Here is a 19118-nt window from a genome sequence, read left to right as displayed (position 1 = left end):
AGCTCATCAAAGAAGCGGCCTAATTTTTTTTTATCTAAAAGTCCTGAGCACTCTGCTTGACATTGAATTAAAATAACCACCTGAGATATTTCAAGTAGCCAGAATGGTAATACTTTAAAAATGGTTGTTTTGAATATTTTATTACTTTTCAAGGAGATCCTTAATCTGTAACTCCACATGAGAGACCCATGGAACCAATACACTTTTGCTAGCACAAGCAGGGAGGAGCTAGGAAGGCAGTACTAAAGCACAATATGAGGAACTAATATAAGGAATCAGGAGTAATATAACAAAACATCCACACTGCAGCTCTCCAGGTATTTCTTTTTGCTGCTATAGATTAAATATGCAGTGTATCTGCAAACGGGCTTTCAAAATGTAGTTATACCTTAATAAAATGAAGGCCAGACCCATGACTGTTAAAAGGTCCAAGCAAACCGCAGCAGAGCATGGGTTCTGACATGGCCCTACAGTGCTCACACTGCCTTGTTCTTCACCCATTGCCCTGGTGCAGTCTTGGTCCCTGTTGAGAAGCATTTCCCAGGCAAATCCAGGGTCTGTGCTGGGGTGAGCATGTGCCGGGGACCATCCCAACAGGCACTTTGGATGTGGACACCCGCATTTGTGGGGGAAGAGAGTTTAGCCCCATGGAGGCAAGGCGGGCTGCCCTGCTTGGCCTCAGCACCAGAGATGTGTCCTTGGCCTGTTCTCCGAGCAAGCATAGCCACCAGGACAAACAGGAAAAGGGCTGGAAGCATGACCAGAGCTTGTTAAGTCAATGAACAGGGAAAACTGTAAGTGACTTGCCGTTGGGAAACGAAACTAAAATCCAGGAGCCCTCCAACCAAGATCATGGACCTTAAACTGAAATATAAACTTGACTGAATGACCTTTTTCACTGGGGCTTAAAGCAATACACAAACTTTGAAGGCTTGGTGACATTGAAGCTCATGACATCCAGATTTCAAAGTTTGCTGTTTGGCTTCTCTGCCAGGTTTGCTTCTCGTAATTTTGCCAGAAAGACAAGGAATTTAGGCAAGGAAACCCAGCTGCCATAACAAGGTGGAGTACTTTCATTCTGTGGTACAGAGCTCACTGCACACAGCAGAGCTTGCAGCCTTGCGCCTGGATCAGCTTCTGCTGCTTTTTGACTGTGGGCCAAGTCTTCCAGGGACATAGGTTGGCTCCCACTGTTGCAGATCTGGAGCCATCTCTCCAAAAGAGCAAGTAAATGATGCCACTTTCATGACTTCAAATCAGAAAACTAATCCTAGAAGCAATTCTTGATCATCTGTCCAGTTCTAAACGGGATCCGATCCAATTTTGTATCTCAGCTCTGCAGCTCAGCAGCTTCCCTAGCTATTTTGTGTTTTTCAATAAATCCTGTAAATGAAAGCCTTTTACCCTGAAAATCAGTGTGTTAAGAGCCAGAATCTTGCTGCAGCTATTCAGGTATGTACCCAGGTTACATTATTCACATTTCTTTCCCCAAATTTCTTTTTTTCTCACGCCAATATTGAGACAGGATTAAGGTTTGCATGTGCATGTATGTGTAGCTAGTTCTCTTTTTTAATAAACTCAGTGCTAGCGGTCACATTTATAGGCTTAGTTTATATGGTAATCTTTAAAAACAACCAGCCTAAGCACTGGAAAACACATAGCAGGGGTCAGTTCTGTATTAGCAGAGAAATAGGCTTGGTTTATTAATACGTCTTATTTAAGTCTCATTTCCATGCTTTTATGACTACATTAGGTTTTCACCTCACATGGGCACATGTCAGAGAAGTAATGGAGCGAGAGAAGAGACAAGCCCTTTTTCAGTTCACAGAACCCCAATTCTTTATTAATCACAGCTTGCTCACAATGACATACAGGAAAATAGCACTAATGAAGAGTAGAATATGCAGGCAGCAACCTCCAGGGGGGTAGGGACAACTTCAAAACTGCAGCTATTTTGGGGATGATGTGTTAGGTTTGGTGATACTGTACTTGGCACAAGCACCCTGTCTAGTCATTCCTCCTGCTTCAGCCCTCTTATTCCTAGATGTCTGTCACTAGGTAGGGTTGGCTAACACTGAAGAGTAAAGGTCATGACAAATGGAAGTCAGCAGTGTCAAAAAAAGGTAACAACTGGCTCATGGGTTCCAGGTGAAATATTCGGTAGCTTCTTGTACTATTGCACATGTAATGTGGTAGCATCAGGTAAGTATCATAGATCATGGCACCTACAGATAAAGCCACTTGATGCTATCTATTAGTTGCTCCATCAATAAATTTTCAAGTGGTGAATTAAGCTCACTTTACAATTAGCATTTGTATGGCTGTTTGGCATCATCCAGAATTTGTCATAGCTTGATGGTTACGATGTGCCTCTTAAATTTGCCTCAGACTGATCCCACTTGCTTTCATTCTGTTGCACAGCTGTATTTGTTGCCTCTCACCTCAAAAAACAGAAGCAACAAGTACTGCATGTGGCAATTTAACCTCAGTTGTATAGCACACTACAGAGTCCTGTAGCATTAAGTTGCATTTGAAGAAACTACATTTTAAGAGCCTTTTGTCTTGGACAGCTGAATGTGAAATCACAATACCTGTGATCTAGTCACTGTTTCAACAAAGCTTATTGATGGCAAAGCAGTCTAGTTTATTAGGCAATGACTGGTCTCTAGCACCATAGAACTACTACTGACCTCGTGGTGGGTTGGAATGAAAGTCGCAGGGAATGGAATTAGACGTGAGGTGCTTCAAATGAACAGACCCAGCAAATTCAACCGAGTGGAAATAGACAACATCAGAAGCCTGTTACAGGACATGTAAGATTATGAAATAACTTGCATAATGCAATACTTGTATTTTTTAACAAAAATGTAAGTATTTACAAAATAAGATCCAAGTTTTTTAAACATCAAGCAAATCATTCTGCAAAGAGACCGCACTGGTTTTGTTTTTATTTTTGTTTCTTTTTTAAAGTTTTTTATTGAGTTCTTGATTTTTATTTTTTTTTTTTTAAACCATGTCATACATTTCCCATACTGATATCGCATGATCCATAATAATATAGGCAGGGGAAGTTTACTAATGGTGGGGATGGGTCACATCCACCATTGCTGTTTTCAGCCAGACAGTTCCACCTGGAGCTCCTTGTTTCTACGGACCTCTGCAGCATGCCTCTCCTGGAAAACATCAAGAAAGGAAAAAATCAAATCTCTTTTTCATTCCACCTGCCCAGGGATGCTCCTGATGACAACCCATGTAGGTTGTGCATTTGATGCTTGTGCCAAACTTGTTTCACAGCACAGCCATCTTTAAAGGATGCAACTCAGGAGAGGTGTCATCCACCAGACCAGCCTGAGGTGCGTTCAGTGCTTACATTCCACTTATGCTCTGGAGCTCAGTCTTTTATTTGATATGGCCTTATAATCCTCAGCACCTCACAGAGTTTCATTTTAAAGTTCCACATTGAGAGGTGCTGCTTGCAGCTATATAAGATGTGCCATGTGCTCACATTTGCCCTTTGAATTCCTAGATGTTAAACTAAATATAGGGAAGGATGAGTGGGCTTGAATCAACTGCTTGCACACTGTATGCAGAAGAAGTGTTAGTTACTGTGTTATCTGTAGTATTTAGGAACCATAAATAAAGGTCCAAGAATTTAGTTCCACCAAGATGTGTCAATCCGAACATCTCAAACACCCCCTTAGACTGAACGATGAAGCTAGCTGTCCTCTCCATTCTTTCTCTGGCTCTGATGGAGAAGGGACAACGTTACCAAAGGTCAATGCTAAGCCCTTCTGTCCACTTTCAGCCATATTGTCTTCCCTTTTACAAAAGCAGTCATAATTAATTTAGACTTATTTGAGTCACTGTATATTCAGATACTTCCATGGAAATAGGCCTGTGGTCAGGAACAACAGCTGTCAAATGAATTTAGGAACGTTCTACTTAGGGTGTTTATAAAACTATTGTTTTTGGCAGCTTCTGGGTTTTAGGGTTTTTGGTTTATGTCTCTCTCCTTTCAACTGTCAAACTATCAGACTTCTACCTCTTATGTCTGATCACTGAAAAAAACACAGACAACCAAATGACAAGCACAAGGTGACTACAGAAGCAAACATCCATCCCTAGCTGACTTGAGTTTAAGGCACTCTCTAGGTATCTCCATGCATTAGAGGGTCTTCTATGGTAAAAAATTCACAGAAGACAACAGTTATCTTTTTATTGTCTGAGTTGGGCTATGGATCACAGGCCAAGACAGCTTATTGCACCAAATGAACCTGTAAATCACAGTTCTTATAAGATCCGTAATTGTGAATGCTAGATTTCATAAGGTACTTGTTCCTCGGGGCTTCTATTAACTGCAGTATACAGAAGTTATCTTTGATTGCAGGAACTTCTAGATACCAATACCTCATGGTGTCCACAGTTCTGTGTAACTTTTGAAGATTTAGACCCAGATATCTCACTTATTCTTTTCCTGCATATTCAGGGTTCGCTTTTGTGTTGGCCAAACTGTATAGTCATGCAATTTTTAATTACCAGTCTGGACAAATGTTCCCAAGTGAGTTATTGTCATCTTTGGTCAGAAGCTTTCTTTGGATTTCATGCACATATGCTATCATATTGGTGTGGCAACGGGGTCTAACAGTCTGTTAACATTAACCTAGGACAGAGGGATGCTTCAGCTGTCCTTCCCATTTCCTTTTGGACCTCAAGGATGGCTAATTGGCTTTTCCCTTTGTTTTCATAAGCTTTGGGACACGTGCCTGCAAACTAATCCAATGCAAAAACGTCAAGTAATCTGGGTACAGTTCCTAAGCTCAAGAACCATCCCCTTTGTGCAGTTACTTGTAATGTCATCCTTTGGTTTCTGTTGTTCTTTCCTACTCTCCGAGACTTTTGTCTCTATCAAAGAAGCAGAGGTGCTTATGCAGAAGATCTAATTGAAAATCACTGAGTGCTATTTTCTTTCTGTTAGTCAATTTACTAACATATTAGAAAGTTCGTCATTAAGGAAACGTGTCATCACTCATGCAGATCTAATTAATTTTTTCTTAACACTTCTAAATCTTAATTCGCATGTTTACTTCTCTTGTGTGGACGGGTTGTTTTGAAGAAGGGCATACTTGGTTCTGCATGGTGGGGTTTGTGATTGACCTGTTTCCTCTGGCTGTACCAAAGATCTCCAAAAGAAAATTTACTCTCTTTTAGCTGCAAGACTTATGGAAGAACAGACCCCTTTTGATGCATAGGAAAGATTTTTTTCCCCCATATTTTTTCGTCTTTCTCCTCTGAAAAACCAATAACTACAGACATAGGACAATTGTTTGATTTGATGAATGACTTTTCTTAAAAGCCGAAATCTAAACACAAGTGACACTTCATTCGTTCACAGCACTTCTTAAAAGCTAGAAAATCAGCCTTTCTCTGGAAAGGGTCCAGCAAAGAGCCATGAATGTTAAGGACCTGGAGCACCTCTCAGTCTCTCCTATGAGGAAAGGCTGAGAGAGCTGGGACTGTTCAGCCTGGAGAAGAGAAGGCTCAGCAGGATCTCACCAATGCCTATAAATACCTGAAGGGAGGGTGCAAAGAGGACAGAGCCAGGCTCTTGTCAGTGGTGCCCAGTGCCAGGACCAGAGGCAATGGGCACACCCTGAAACAGAGGAGGTTCCCTCTGAACATCAGGAAACACTTTTTCACTGTGAGGGTGACCGAGCACTGGCACAGGTTGCCCAGGAATGCTGTGGAGTCTCCATCCGTGGAGATACTCAAAAGCCGTCTGGACATGGTCCTGGGCAACTGGCTCTAGGGGGCTGGGGACTCCTAGGGTGGTTGGACCAGATGACTTCCAGATGTCCCTTCCAACCTCAACTATCCTGTGATTGTGTGATTATAGACATTCAATCTTTTACAAAAGTGAGTGGTGGTTTAGATAGCCATCAGGGGCTCTGACTTAAAAATTGCTCATGTGTAGCAACCGAGATAAGGGCTACCCACAACTTCTCTTCAAAACATCGATTAGATTTTTCTCTCTAGTCTAAGGTGAGGAGTGATGGCGTGGTTACCTTCTCTTGGAGACGTTCAATAAGAGCAGCTAAATTAGCTTCACGGTTTTCTTTGATCTGTTCCATTTTCAGTATCAGCTTTTCCTCTGCCATTTTGCTGAAGTTATTATTCTCCTCCAAAGCTTTTTGAAGCACTTCTCGCTCATGTTCTCTCTTCTCTGCCAGATGTTTCAGCACCTGGGCCTCCTGGGACTGGAAACAGAGAGACACACAGCTGAAAAGAAGTACTCATGCGGAGCAAAGTAACCCCCATCAGGCAACAGTTTACTGAGTTCAGAAACTGCATAAAGTTTGTTGCTTTGTTGTTATATGCATTGCCTGGAAAGGTCACTTCTGTGTATAAACCAGATTATCTTCAGTAACAGGGGCTTATAGGCGCTGGCTAAATGTGGGGTACACGCCTGAGGCAGCAGCAGAGAAGTGGCCGGAGCACTTCACGAGAAATGCTGTCATGTGTTACTGCCCTGGGCTGCCTTGGTTACTGCAGCTGTTGCTCAACCTCTGACAGCTGCAGTCTTTTAGCTATGAGCATTTTATTTGTAGAGATAGGGGACTGGGGGTTGAAGGTATGTACAGTGTTAAAAGGGAGGTTGCCGACACAGGAGAGGTGCATTTTTTGCCTAGGTTGGACTATCCTTTTAAAGTATTTGAATAGTTAGTAACAGGCTTTGAAGTTTCCTGTTGTGAAAGACAGACAGAATCAATTCAGACAATGTTTTTTTCCCATGATATTTATGTTTGGCTTCATCTCACTGATGAGGAAAGGAAAAAATGGGTTTATTCTATGGAAAATAACAAAAAAGCTTTTTTTAGTTAAAAGTTCAAATTTTGCAAGGAAGATGAAAACTGCAGCTAGGGGTTAAATGGATGCATCCTATGTGCAATACTGTTATTCTTCTTTGTAAACGCACTGCTCAGAAGCATCAGCTTTGTTATTTATCTTAAATCAAATTACTAACATGAGACCACTAATCCTAGGAGAGAAGCCAAAGCACTTGCAGCATTGGACCTATCCTCCAGGCAAGTCTAGTCGAAAAGACAGTATGTTTCAGAGGGGTTATTTGGAAATGATAAATAACATTGTACGCTGTTGGATAAAATAAATTAGAGGAAGCATGAGAAGCAAACAGAAAACGGGGAATGAAATATGGCTCTGGGAAGCTAAGTGCGTATTTCAGTGCAGATCACAATGCACTGTTGCCATTGTTATCCACAAAAATGAATTAGTTTAAGGCCTAAATTAAGGGCTTTAACCAATAATTACAATTAGCGGTAATGAATCCTATTAAATTCTGTTGCATGGCTTTAAATGGAGTGAAAAAGGCTGCAATTCTTTTACGTGAGCAAGATCCAGCTAGGAGGGGAAAACAAGTATTTTAACAAAGGTAAGATACACATAAAGCCAAATGCACTGATAAGGCAAATTAAGCAGATTCTAGAAAATGCTGCAAAAGCCAGGCAGAACATCTTGCAGCAAGACACTGGAGTAAAACATATCTGGCTTTGAAAGGTTGTAATGGCTTGCGTGAGATCAGAGGAAAGAGCTACTTTCATCCATCTTGGCCACTTAATGTATCTGCTTTCACCTCTGGCCTGGTTGCAGTAAAGGGCTCATTTCTCAAACTGTGATCCCTGGAGCACTTGCAGATGGAAACGGTCTACTGAAATGGTTGGTACCTTACAGAGGCTCTTCCTGGCTCTTACCTCCATTGTAGCGTATGCTGAACATAAAGTAGCAGAGCAAACATTTTTCAGATCTTTGGCTCAGAGAAAATAACTGCTCTGCAGGCCAAAAGATGTTGCAAATGGGAACAAAATGACCCCAGAGAGATGCAGCCAAAAGCAGAGGGAGTTTCACTGGTGGAGAATGGAAGGAGGATGAGCGAAAGGGAAGAAGAGCTGGGCAAAGAAGGAATTTTGTAGACTAACTGAAAAATCATAGAAGCCCCATAAGTTTAACAAAACCACCAATAATTTCAATAATAATATAATAAAAATAAGTTATTTTGAAACACAATATTTGATTTCAGATACTTAGCATTTAAGATTTATTTAACTGTAGGCTATTTCAAAATGGAAAAAAGTTATTTTGAAAGATTTGGTACAACATAAAACTGAAATAATTGAACATCTTCATCTTGCTTTACCATTTTTGGACCAACTTGGGTGGCTCAGTTTAACCAGTGCTTGTGAAGTTGTTCTGCATTTTCTGTTTAATTTAGTATTCAATGGCAACCTTTCATCTACTTTTGGAAAAGTTATTGTCATTAAATTTTGGTTGCTGCTGATATGAATTTTGTGAACCCTTTGCTTAAGTGATCTAAAAGTAACTTTGATAATCTCAGTATCTATTCCCCTTCCTATTGGGAATTTGAATAGAAAAGGGACTATGATACCAATTGTAATTTCCTTCCCCATGAAATGTTTAAGAGGTGACTTGTTAATTTGAAAGGTTAACATTTCATGGTGTTTACATATGTATATATAATGTGTTATAAAATCAAACCTTTGCAGATTTGGAAAACAGACATGTCCAAGGACATAGACAGGGCCTGTAGAGATGCTATAATAAAAAGTAAGATTTGGACTGTGCCTATAACCAGCATTTTTTAAAAGAGCCTTGGCTTTCAACAGGAGGTAGCAAAATGCCTTTGAGACTTTTGGGCACTTGTCCATTTTTCAGGATTTGTTTTCTTCCGTTCAAACCCTTTGCCTTCTGGAACTACTTCTTATTATCATAAATCCAGGAAAACAGTGAAAAATTAAGAGTTCCATATCAAAGCACACACAGTTCTGGAGGCTACACTAGAAGACAACACATTAAAAAACAACTTGTCCACTAATGCATGATAATGAAGAAAATCCTTACACTCTAATTCAGTATTTACCGGATGCAAATTGTGTTGGCAGCAGTACGAGTCTGAATGAAAGCTAAACCAGGGCTCAGAAACTGACTGCACACCCCTAATGCGATTTTCCTTTACGATATGCCTTAAATGGCATTCCTTTTCCTCAGTCAAAATGTTCAAGGTACCCAGGACTGGTTCAAAACAAAGGGACCCCCCTCTCCACCACAAAACATCCACGGGGTAGAGTCTCATTTAGACTGACATCCCTCTTCTAATGCCGTTGTACGCCAGCTGTGAGTCTGCCTGTTTCCCTGGTGTTCAGACCATTTTTTAAATCCCCTTACGACAATTTTGGAAAGCAGTTAGTATGTTTTTGTACTGGATTGTCAAACGATTTTCTGTTTCCAACACGTTGGCAGAAGAACTTGGCCACCCTGTCTGTTCAAAGTCTACTACACATCCAGAAATGGGTAGATGAATGACCCCAGATACCTAGCAGGGCTGGGATTAATAGACTCCCTTTGTTGTTTGTGTTGGCTTTTAACTGCTGTGCTTGGACTCCCATGGTCTTGATACAGGATTCCAACACACATAGGAAGTTTTTATTCCAAGTTTTTTTCAACATTGTATTGTTTGAAGTGCTGGAAAGGGTGTTTTCTAATCCTTGATAGTCCATGTTCTAACATACTTGTAATTGGCTTACGGTAGGTGCTTCTTGTATAGCTGTTGTGAAAAAATCAGTAAAAAAGGCTGGAAATGGGATGAAAGATAAAAATTAATAAGGAGACAAAAGTATGAAATGATGGAGAAAGAAAAAAAGCAGTACTCAAGTGGGAATATCCAGAAGACTCTTAAATATAACAAGGCATAATCAAGGCAGCTACAGCTGCAGCATCTAGTGCTAGATGTGGAGGAATAAAAATGTTGCAAAACATTCCTGGTACAGATACCTACAAATGTACTGCTGTGCTAAAAAGATGGCTAATGCAGGCAAACTCCTATGATATTCAAGTCATATTTCTAAAAGATCATGTGCACCCTCAGTTTGCAGAGATGACTGCCTCAAAAGGAAATCCACATCTCATACTTAGCCGGCCAGAGATAGATGCAGACAACTAAACACTCCCTTCATGAGCAAAATTATTTATGGGAACTGGCTTTGGAGATACATATATTTTAAAATTATTACTCACAGGAAGAAAATTCTACTTATCCGAGTAACAGGTGTTTTATTTTCTCACATTTATCTATTTTTCTTTGACATGTACATACAAATATTGAAGTAATTTATGCAGAGATAAAATTACAGGATTACTTTTAGGCAAGAAAGGAGCTCAGACAACTGCTTTTAAACTGGAAATTTCAGCTTGTATGCATTCACCTTAGTTACCAGGATCCTTAGTTACTAGGATGTATGAGGCGTGCTACCAGTCATGAGAGCTCCACTTTCATAACACATTCATTCACTGGCTGGATTTTTTAAAATTCAATTGTTCAGCAGAAGCTGCATTAACCTTGGAATTCTTCAGTGTTTTATGTATTTAAGAGATACTATTAATGGAGCAGAATGTGAAGTCAGGATTAAAGGCCCCTACTGCAATGTAAATGCCAAGGTGAAGCCTAGGCATCAACCAGAAGGAAATGGTGACTTGAAATAGCAATGTTTTCAGGGGAAGCAATTGAGGTCGAGATTTTCCCACATAAAAGCAAGGGAATGGACTCGAGTTAGACCTCAATCATGGCACTGGCTTCTTCAAATCTCTGCACGGTTACATCCTATTCTTCACTGGGAATACTATTATTTGTACTACATTAGCACCTGTTCTGGCTTTTGTGAGAACTCACTATCCCAGGGCGTGTGCAAATACACAGGGAGAGGCAGTTCCTCTCCCAAAGCAAGGACAGTCTAAAGAGACACAAAGAAGAGGCGGATGCTCCTGTAAAGAAGTGAAATGGCCATACCGCACGAGAGTCAGAGACATCTAAGCTGTAACCATAGGTGAAGTCCTGCTTCTACTGAAACTAGATGGTGCAAAATTTTGCTTGAATTTAGATGAGGATCTTTTTTTTTTGGTTCAGTCTGCCAAGGGTCCGTTGGGCCAGGGCTACTAAGAACGTGAAGAAGAGTAAAAAAAAATAAAGAGTCCATCCATGATATGATTCAAGAAAACTCTCTCTTCCTCAACTGGCACAAAATTCATGCTCTCAGGGTTGTGACCCATGGGGGTGAACAAGGCATGTTGGAGGGATGCAAGAGGTACCACCTGAGCCCTCTGTCTGATACTCCCCTACCTGCTGATGAGGCATTTCGCGATCTGCTGCAGTTTGAGGCCTGGCGTTTTAAGGTTAATGAAGATCAATGTCAAGATTTTCTTATGATTGTTCATTAACAGCAAAGCACATGGCAGACTGTGGGGACAAGCTTTGCCAGCACTGGGATGCAATCTGCCTCTGCTCATGACTCCATGTGCTCCAAGACAGACCCTGGTGTCTCACACCAAACCCTCTCCTAGCTGGTAGCAAACATCTTCCTGCAGGCACATATTCCATAGGCTTACACTTTTTGGGTGAGGAACTGTGAAGTGGCTTGCAGTTTTTGCTATCTTTTGTAAACATTAGGGGTTAAGCACCATGTATGGAAATGCTACGGTGTAAATCAAAGTGCAGCAGAAACACCCAATTCTGGTGCTGATTCCACACATATTACTGGGACTTTACATGGAAAAGCACTTCCTGCTGTATTCCACCTCGGCACGAGCACAGCCGAGGGCCAGCAGGAACAGAAAGGGAGATCAGTAGATGGGCAACACGGGAGGCAAATGTCTTGGGCAGTGCCTGTCGTCCCTCCCAGCCTGCTCACTTACAGATTTGGTGGGAAACAAAGGAGAAGAGCAGGAATGAATTGGAAGAAGTGAGCAAGGCCCACTTTTGCCAGGGAAGGTGCTGATCCCTTCTCTGCTCCTCTTCTTTTCTGGAGCGGCAGTTTTGTATGTCCCATGCAATGTCTAGGAGGAAGCATTTGTCCCCCAGCTCCGCTGCCTTCCCCGCCTTGGTGAAGCCTTTTCCCCCAACAGCCTGCTGACCCGTGTCGCAAAGCACGGGTGGCTTTTTCAATGCCAAAGGAGAGATTAATCAAGAGTATTAAGAAGTGCCTCTGGGCAGGCTGTGGGGCTGGCTCGAAGGGGCAGCGAGTTGGGTGCTGAAGCCCGACGCAGAGTGCGGCCATGATGCTGGCAGAGATGCTGCGAGCTGACTGCCTGCTGCGGGGAGCACAGCGAGCCTTGCCCAGGCGGGGCTTATCTCGCAGCGTTTCATAGTAATGGTATTAAAAACTCATGTAGCTGTAAGTCTACATCCAACAGCATGAAAGTTAAAAAAATACGACTGTTCTCCTGCATTCTTTGTAGCACTAAGCTCTAGGGACAAGCCGGATTCAATTTCATCCCAATACAAAGCCATTAAAAGGATTTAATTACATACAATTTCTCTCCCATAATCCAAAGTCTTGTAGAAGTGTGCCTTCCTTTAGTGTTTCATTTTTATGCTAGTATGTTGAACATGGGAAATAAAGATATATAATTCAACATATGGCTCTTGAAGTCTGTACATCAAGGGTAATAACAACTGAACATTCAAGGCCAACAGGTAAAAACTGATAAAGGTTAAAGATTCTGTAAGAAATAAACTTCTGCTGCATACAATGTCACTGTGTTCTAATTTCTTAAGTGAGAAGGATGAAAAGATCTTTCTGATTATCCACCAAGGTGGAAAAATATAGCACACATATGGCAAAAAAATAATGGGATAATAACGACATGCTGTAAAGAGGATTCTATAAATGGAAAGGACAAATTTGTAACTAGCCCAAATGGGTCTCACTGTGTGGCGCAAAAGGAAAAAATGCCTCAGGTGAAACTCTCAATTTGGTCCGAGAGTATGAGGTCATGACTGTCAAGTGAGGTAGAGAAAAAGGAGAAAAGGAAAGAGCCCTGTAGAACCTTATAAAGGAATAAACAAGAATGATAAACAGGAAACAGCATAAGCAGGAGACTGCTGAAGACCATGTGTTGCTGTAGATGTTCTCATGAGTTTGAAAAGTTATTAATGAACATTGTCTAATTAACAGAGCAGAACCTAATTCCTAAACAGTGTGAAATCAATTAGTATTTTTTCTGAAAAGGCAATTCTCATCCATTAGTTATACTTGATTTTAATTAGAACTGTGCTGGAAGGACACGATCTAGAATGGTCATGCCTGACAGCTGTTGTACATAGCCTGAAAAGTATGGTAACAACTGCCATGCTGGTTGTCAGAAAAAGTCTGCTTGGTTGGTCTAGCAGCAGAAAGTGGAAGATGCTTAGGCAAAGTGTAGATGAAGTTGAGCAAATCTGCCTGGTCCTTTCCTTGAGATAGATAGATAGATAGATAGATAGAGCTTCCTAGCTTTCAGCAGTCACCAAGTTACATATTTTCTGAGCCAGAGGTTGCATTCACATAATCGTTTCCACAAGGTAGTGCTCTATCAATTTTGCTATTATCTTTTTGAAATAAATAATATTTTAATAATCTCTAAATAGTCTGTGATAACAAATTAGCTCAATTAAACAATACATGAAAAGGTGATTCTCTCTCTCCGTTTTGAAGTTGCTGTCTGATGATTTCATTGAACATTTCTTCCCCTTTGGATTCTGTGAAACAGAATATAATTGTTCCTGTTCATCTTCTCATTACCATTCATGACTGTAGACTTCTATCTTATCTTTCATCTGTCGTCTCTTTCCTAACTGAAAAGTGGACTATTTAATTTATCTTCTTATGGAAGATTATCTATTCCTCTGATTGCTTTTTTATCCTTCTCTGCACTATACTCTTTTTCAGGACAAAAAATGAAGGCAATAGCTGAGATGTGAGAGCACCAGGGATTTTAACAGTGATATAATGAATTTTTTTGCTCTGTTCTTCGTTCCTTTTTCAGCAATTTCTGCTGCAATGCTAATGTGGAGGATCTTGTCTATTAAAATAACTCAGTTATATGTTCATTCAAAATGAATATAGTACCAAGGGGAAGAAATGGCAGGTGTCTGTATTGCTATCACTGATTGCCAGTTTATTGCGTAATGAGTTTTTCTTTAGGAAGAAATGAACAGTAATGGAATCAATGAAATGAAATCTCTGGAACATTCAATTTATATTTCCCACTAAGTATATGCATAATATCAGGCTTCTTAATTGCTGCCATTTCATTCTGTGTCCATATCTTTACTTGAGTATTTGTACTCAGTACAGAGGCACTTCACAGATTGAGTCCTTGGGGCATATCATCTTTGGGTGGGCAAGTGCTAGTGCAAATGCATATTCCTTTCACATACAGTCATGTCCTTTTACTGAAACAAATACTCTGGCAGAAGTATTTCTTTGAAAGAAGCAATAGTGCTAACGTGTGTGCATTAGAAGCATACAGTCTTGTGTTAGCAAGGCAGCAAAAATGGCAACTGTGGCAACACTTCAGTGTTCATCTACATGAATTGTTCAAATTAGTGAGTTCCAGAACAGTCAGGTTTCACTGCAAATCAAATCTGAGGGCCAGGTTTTAAGCACTTGTCAGTAATCCAGATCTACTGACTTAATGGACTCACATCTCACCATACATCAGTGTAATCACTCCATTGGGTTTCTTGGAAGAGACCCTGATCTGGTCTGGCAGGAGGGAAAGGAGACTGGAGCTGCTTTTGTTGGAGCTGCTCCATGTGCTATCTGTGGCATATCTGTTGTCCCTGGTCTTCTGTATACATTTTTGTCCTTATCTGGAAAGATTCTGTAAACATCAGTTTTAGTAACAAATCACACTCTTTAAGGGATAAATGAAAGGCTTAGAGACACCTAAGCTTGTTTCATTTTCAGATACCCTCTACCAGGGACTCCATGAGCAGGTGGAAGGTTTCTAACTCCAATTTAAGTGGTGCAAGCAGATTTGCCACAAAATAACTTTGATCACCTGCTTGAAGGACACAGAAAGTCCTTCTATGGCTCTTGACGCTTCTGTGGCTCTCCTTTTGTGCCATAGCAAAAGGAAACATGAATTAAGCAGGACAATATATTACCACATCTCGAGTTTTCTGTGGCCACTGCAGCCAGCCATGACTTTCCTGAAATGGTGCAACACAGCATAAACACTGGGCCCATGCGGAACACTGCTGATTTCCAGACTGGCAATTCAGGCTGGCTATGGTGAGTGTCTCCTTGGCTTTGCCTGTCATCCACCGACTTACTTGACCTTGAATTTGTCCTTTTATCTTCTGCAAAAAAAAAAGCTATCTGGGCTAGCTCTGACTTAGAGCAAATAAAGACCTCTTCAACACATCAGTCATGATGAAAGCCAAAGAAAGAGTTAATGTGGACTTCCTGCTGTATGCACCCTGCATTTGTGCGAACCTTTGTGAAGAAGGTGCAACAACCCTTCCAAACCCTATGTGGCAAAACTTCTTGATTATAAAACAGGGTTTTACCATTATGGGTAAGGTCATAAAGAAGGGAAGACTTAGTCTGTAGATAACCCTACAAGGCCAACTTCCAGCACTATTGAGACTGACTGCTAGAAATGCCTCTCTTAGTAGCTGCACCATGCTTAGCGTTTTCATTCAAGCATGTGGTGAACGATTCAGAATGCTCTTTATTCAGGGCTGACATGCCTCCATACTACATAAATAAGGCATTTTAGCTGCCTCTGGCAGGACTTGTGAGTAATTTCCATGGGCGCTACAAGGAGTCAAGATCTGGCAGCCCAGACAGTAGCTGTTTGAATTGCACATCCATCTCTTAAACTTAAGACACCAGAAGAATTGCACTGGTTTTCAGCAACTATTACAGATGCTCTGAATGAATCACTCACTCACACTCACACAGTAAGCATGCGTATTTGAACCCATTTGGGCCTCCTGTCCAAAGCTATCTGTATTTTGTGATGCGTACTTCCCAAGCATCAAAACCAGTGAGGTTTGTTTGCAAGCTGCTGAAAGAAAATAAACTCATTTGTTCATTCAAACATGTTAATAATTTTTGTCCCTGCAGGCCACTGTGGGTTAGTGATGGCAATGGAAACTTGGCTGCTATTCTGTACACTAAGTCAGGTCTAATTACTAGCATTTTTTTAAGGAAAGATACCTTTCTCCTCTCCTCTGCAGCCTCCAGCTTTTTCTGGATCTCCTCAAGAGAGAGTTCTTTCTTCTTTGGAGAAGCTAAAGTTCGTGGTGCTTCTGAGACCGGAGAAGGCGGCTTTAGGATCAGTTCAAAGGCCTGGCCCGAGGCACGTTTGTTGATTTGTTTCACTTCCATGTCTGCACAATAAAGTGAGAAATGGTAAGCCCGTCAATACCTCAGCAGTATTGAGGAGAGAAGCAGCACAGATGTTAGTGTGGGATCAGAAGTACAGACAAAAGATTTAGCATCTTTGCCTTGGGCATTCCAAATGCAATGGCAGATTATGGGCTGAAAACTGTTCTCAGGAGAAGTACATTCCATTTTATCTGTAATAGCTTAATTATACCTTAATCTCATAAAGATAAAAATTTACAGCAGTTTTGGAAGCTTATTGGTGTTCTGTGTCATTTCACACCTCCTGTGAGCAGTGCCCAAGCTGATTAATTTTTTAAGCATGCTTTCATCTTTTCTTGGTTTCCTTGGGAATTATGTCAGCTGTGAAGAGCTGTAATTCTCAAATGGGTAGTAGGAAAAGTACAGCTCAGTATGAAAGGGCTAGCTTTAAGAGTTTAGTCAGTTGCTATTAGGAACAATATCCAGCATCATGGGTAATACACAATCAGTAGATAGTAATAGCCCAAAGCAGCAAATAAATTGTTACATCAGCAAAATATCCACTGACTAACACTATGAACTGGGATGGTGAAGTGAGTCATTTCCCAGCACTAGCACATTATCTGACCTGCAGGACGATTTCCAGTGAAAGCCACTCACCATCATATTTATAGATGTTCATGTTGCGAGGTTCCGGGTAAAAACAGGAGCAGATCAGAGAGAGCATGGACAGCTCCTTCATCTTTTCCTTGTAAGCTGAAATGAGAGATCTTGTTAGCATGCTTCACTTCCCCAGCTCCTCCTTAGTGAATCTCTAGCTGAGGTGGCTGGCTGGGTACCAGCAAATCTGGTCTATCACCCATCTGGCAGATTTCTCTAGAATATTTACCTTCAACTATTTCTTCTGAACATTGAGCCTTTATCAATTCACACATGAGATGCTTGGTACGGCAGGGACTGCTTCTGATCTCCTACATGACCTCAGACTTGGGTGTAATGCAGACCATTCTCTCTGGTTTATAGAAAGTGGATATGGCTACTAGGAAATGTATTTAGCATTGGAAGAGTGCCATGACTACACTCTCTCCTGGCAGGTGGAGAGACATGAAGGTCTTACAAATTCTCTGACGTATCCAAATGCAATTGAGAACAGCTCTGAAATGCTGCCCATGTGTTGCCATAGGCAGATGCTAAAGACATTATCTGTTACAAATGAAAATGTCATCCAGATAATTAAAAATGAAACCAGAAATGAGGATACATTTATCAAATCCTTTGCATAATGTCCTTAATATGCGTAATGACTTGAAAGAAAGCTTCTCCTTCTTCATTTACTGGCCAAAACATGTCGCTTCCATACTCGGGTCTAGTTTATATCACTTGATGCAACAAATACCCTTGTAATTTACCTTTACGGTGTTACTTTTATTGACTTTGTAATGCCTATAGGCCCCAGTCATGGACTGAGGAGGAGTTGGTCTAGAAATGGTGATACCAATACCTAACCGTTATACAATGTTCTGCATTCACCCCTTCTAATTGCTATCATCCCAGCTTGTAAGTAGGAAAATTGTCTTGTATCTGGTCACTTGGCAAGTCAATGACAGAGCCCAGACTAAAGCTAGCTCTTCTGGGTCCTGGAGCAATACCCTAGCCACTGCCCACACTGCATAAAGTATATATGTTGGCAGGGGGGAAGGGCATTGCTTCAAAATTCATCCTGGCACACACAAATCCCTGCTATTATCAAAATCATATCTACAGAGGCAAACACACACTTGCTGCCAGCATGTGAAAACATGGCTTAAAGTATAACTGTGGCTGAAAGTGTTGTACTTAACAGATTAGACCAAATTAATCCTTGATGTTACTAAAGGAAAATTGGACAGCCCTTTGATCGTCAAATTGTGGATACATATGAAATTGTCATTCAGCCTTTCTCATGGATGGTTTTGCGCTTTTTGAATTTGTTTTTCCTACTCAGAAAGGCCTCTGAAGTTGATGAAGGCTTCAGAGCCTTTGGGTGCTGCTTGGTGGTATTTGAATGATCCATCAGTTTAGGAATTAATTTCTAGCTGTCAGTGGATGACTGATTAATCTAACTAAGCTTTGCATGGGGATCTCTAATCATGGACACTAAATAACCCACCTAAAGGACATACAGCTTTTTGGAAACAATTGGTGAAAGCCAGCATCTCAGGTCAAGAGTGTACTCAAGATTTTGCTTTCTGTGAACCGAGGCTGTCAAGGAAGCTTGGACTTGACAAGTTTTTTGGTTTGAAACATAAGTACCAACTTGCAAGGAGTAACTCAAAAATCTTCTGAAGACACAAGTCATGGCCAGCTGATGTCTGTTAATAGTCAAATATGATATGTTCATTTAGGCCTCCATCCAACAAAGCATTTAACCGCCTGCGTAATTCTAAGCACACAGGTGTGGTTGTCCGGACTGTCCTTTGAGGAGGGCTTGCCCAGCCAGCTGCCCACACCACCAAAATTGCATCCTTTTCAGCAGGGAAGTTGTGGAGTGGGAGCACACGAGACCCCGCACGCTGCCCAGGAGGCTGGTAGACATACAGAAAACGGATGCTGGGTTGCGTGTTGAGGACATGGCCATCGATGACACAAGCTGAAAGCTACATGTTCTTGCACAAGGTCTGCTGAATCCCTGCTACAATGTATACCTTGAAATATCTGTATAGAAAGAGGCATGCAAAGCAGTGTCCCAGGAATCCTGCCTTTTGGGGCCTTTGTTATTATTTTTTATCTTTGCTTGACATTGAATATGTCTTGTTTTCTAACAGCATTTAAAACAATTGGAAAAAGGTGTTTGTTCTCCCAGCTTGTCATCTGCAAAACATGGCTGGAGAAAGATAAGGACATGCTCAGCTCTCT

The 19118-nt window shown here is 41.1% G+C and overlaps 1 protein-coding gene across 1 annotated transcript in view; it reads right to left on the bottom strand.

Annotated features, from left to right (window-relative positions):
- Nucleotides 1-1797: 1797 nt before the first annotated feature.
- Nucleotides 1798-19118, bottom strand: part of STMN2 (stathmin 2) — a 41626-nt gene continuing 24305 nt past the window's right edge. The window contains exons 2-5 of the mRNA XM_075024356.1: nt 16884-16979; nt 16074-16246; nt 6063-6254; nt 1798-3173 (exon numbers count right to left, since the gene is read on the bottom strand). Of these exons, the coding sequence (XP_074880457.1) occupies nt 3114-3173; nt 6063-6254; nt 16074-16246; nt 16884-16979 (521 nt within the window). The 3' untranslated portion in view covers nt 1798-3113. The remainder of the gene's footprint in view (nt 3174-6062; nt 6255-16073; nt 16247-16883; nt 16980-19118) is intronic.

The sequence above is a fragment of the Buteo buteo genome, chromosome 3, assembly GCF_964188355.1.
Source record: "Buteo buteo chromosome 3, bButBut1.hap1.1, whole genome shotgun sequence".
NCBI classification, from domain to species: domain Eukaryota; kingdom Metazoa; phylum Chordata; class Aves; order Accipitriformes; family Accipitridae; genus Buteo; species Buteo buteo.
This window is presented reverse-complemented; position numbering and strand designations above follow the sequence as displayed.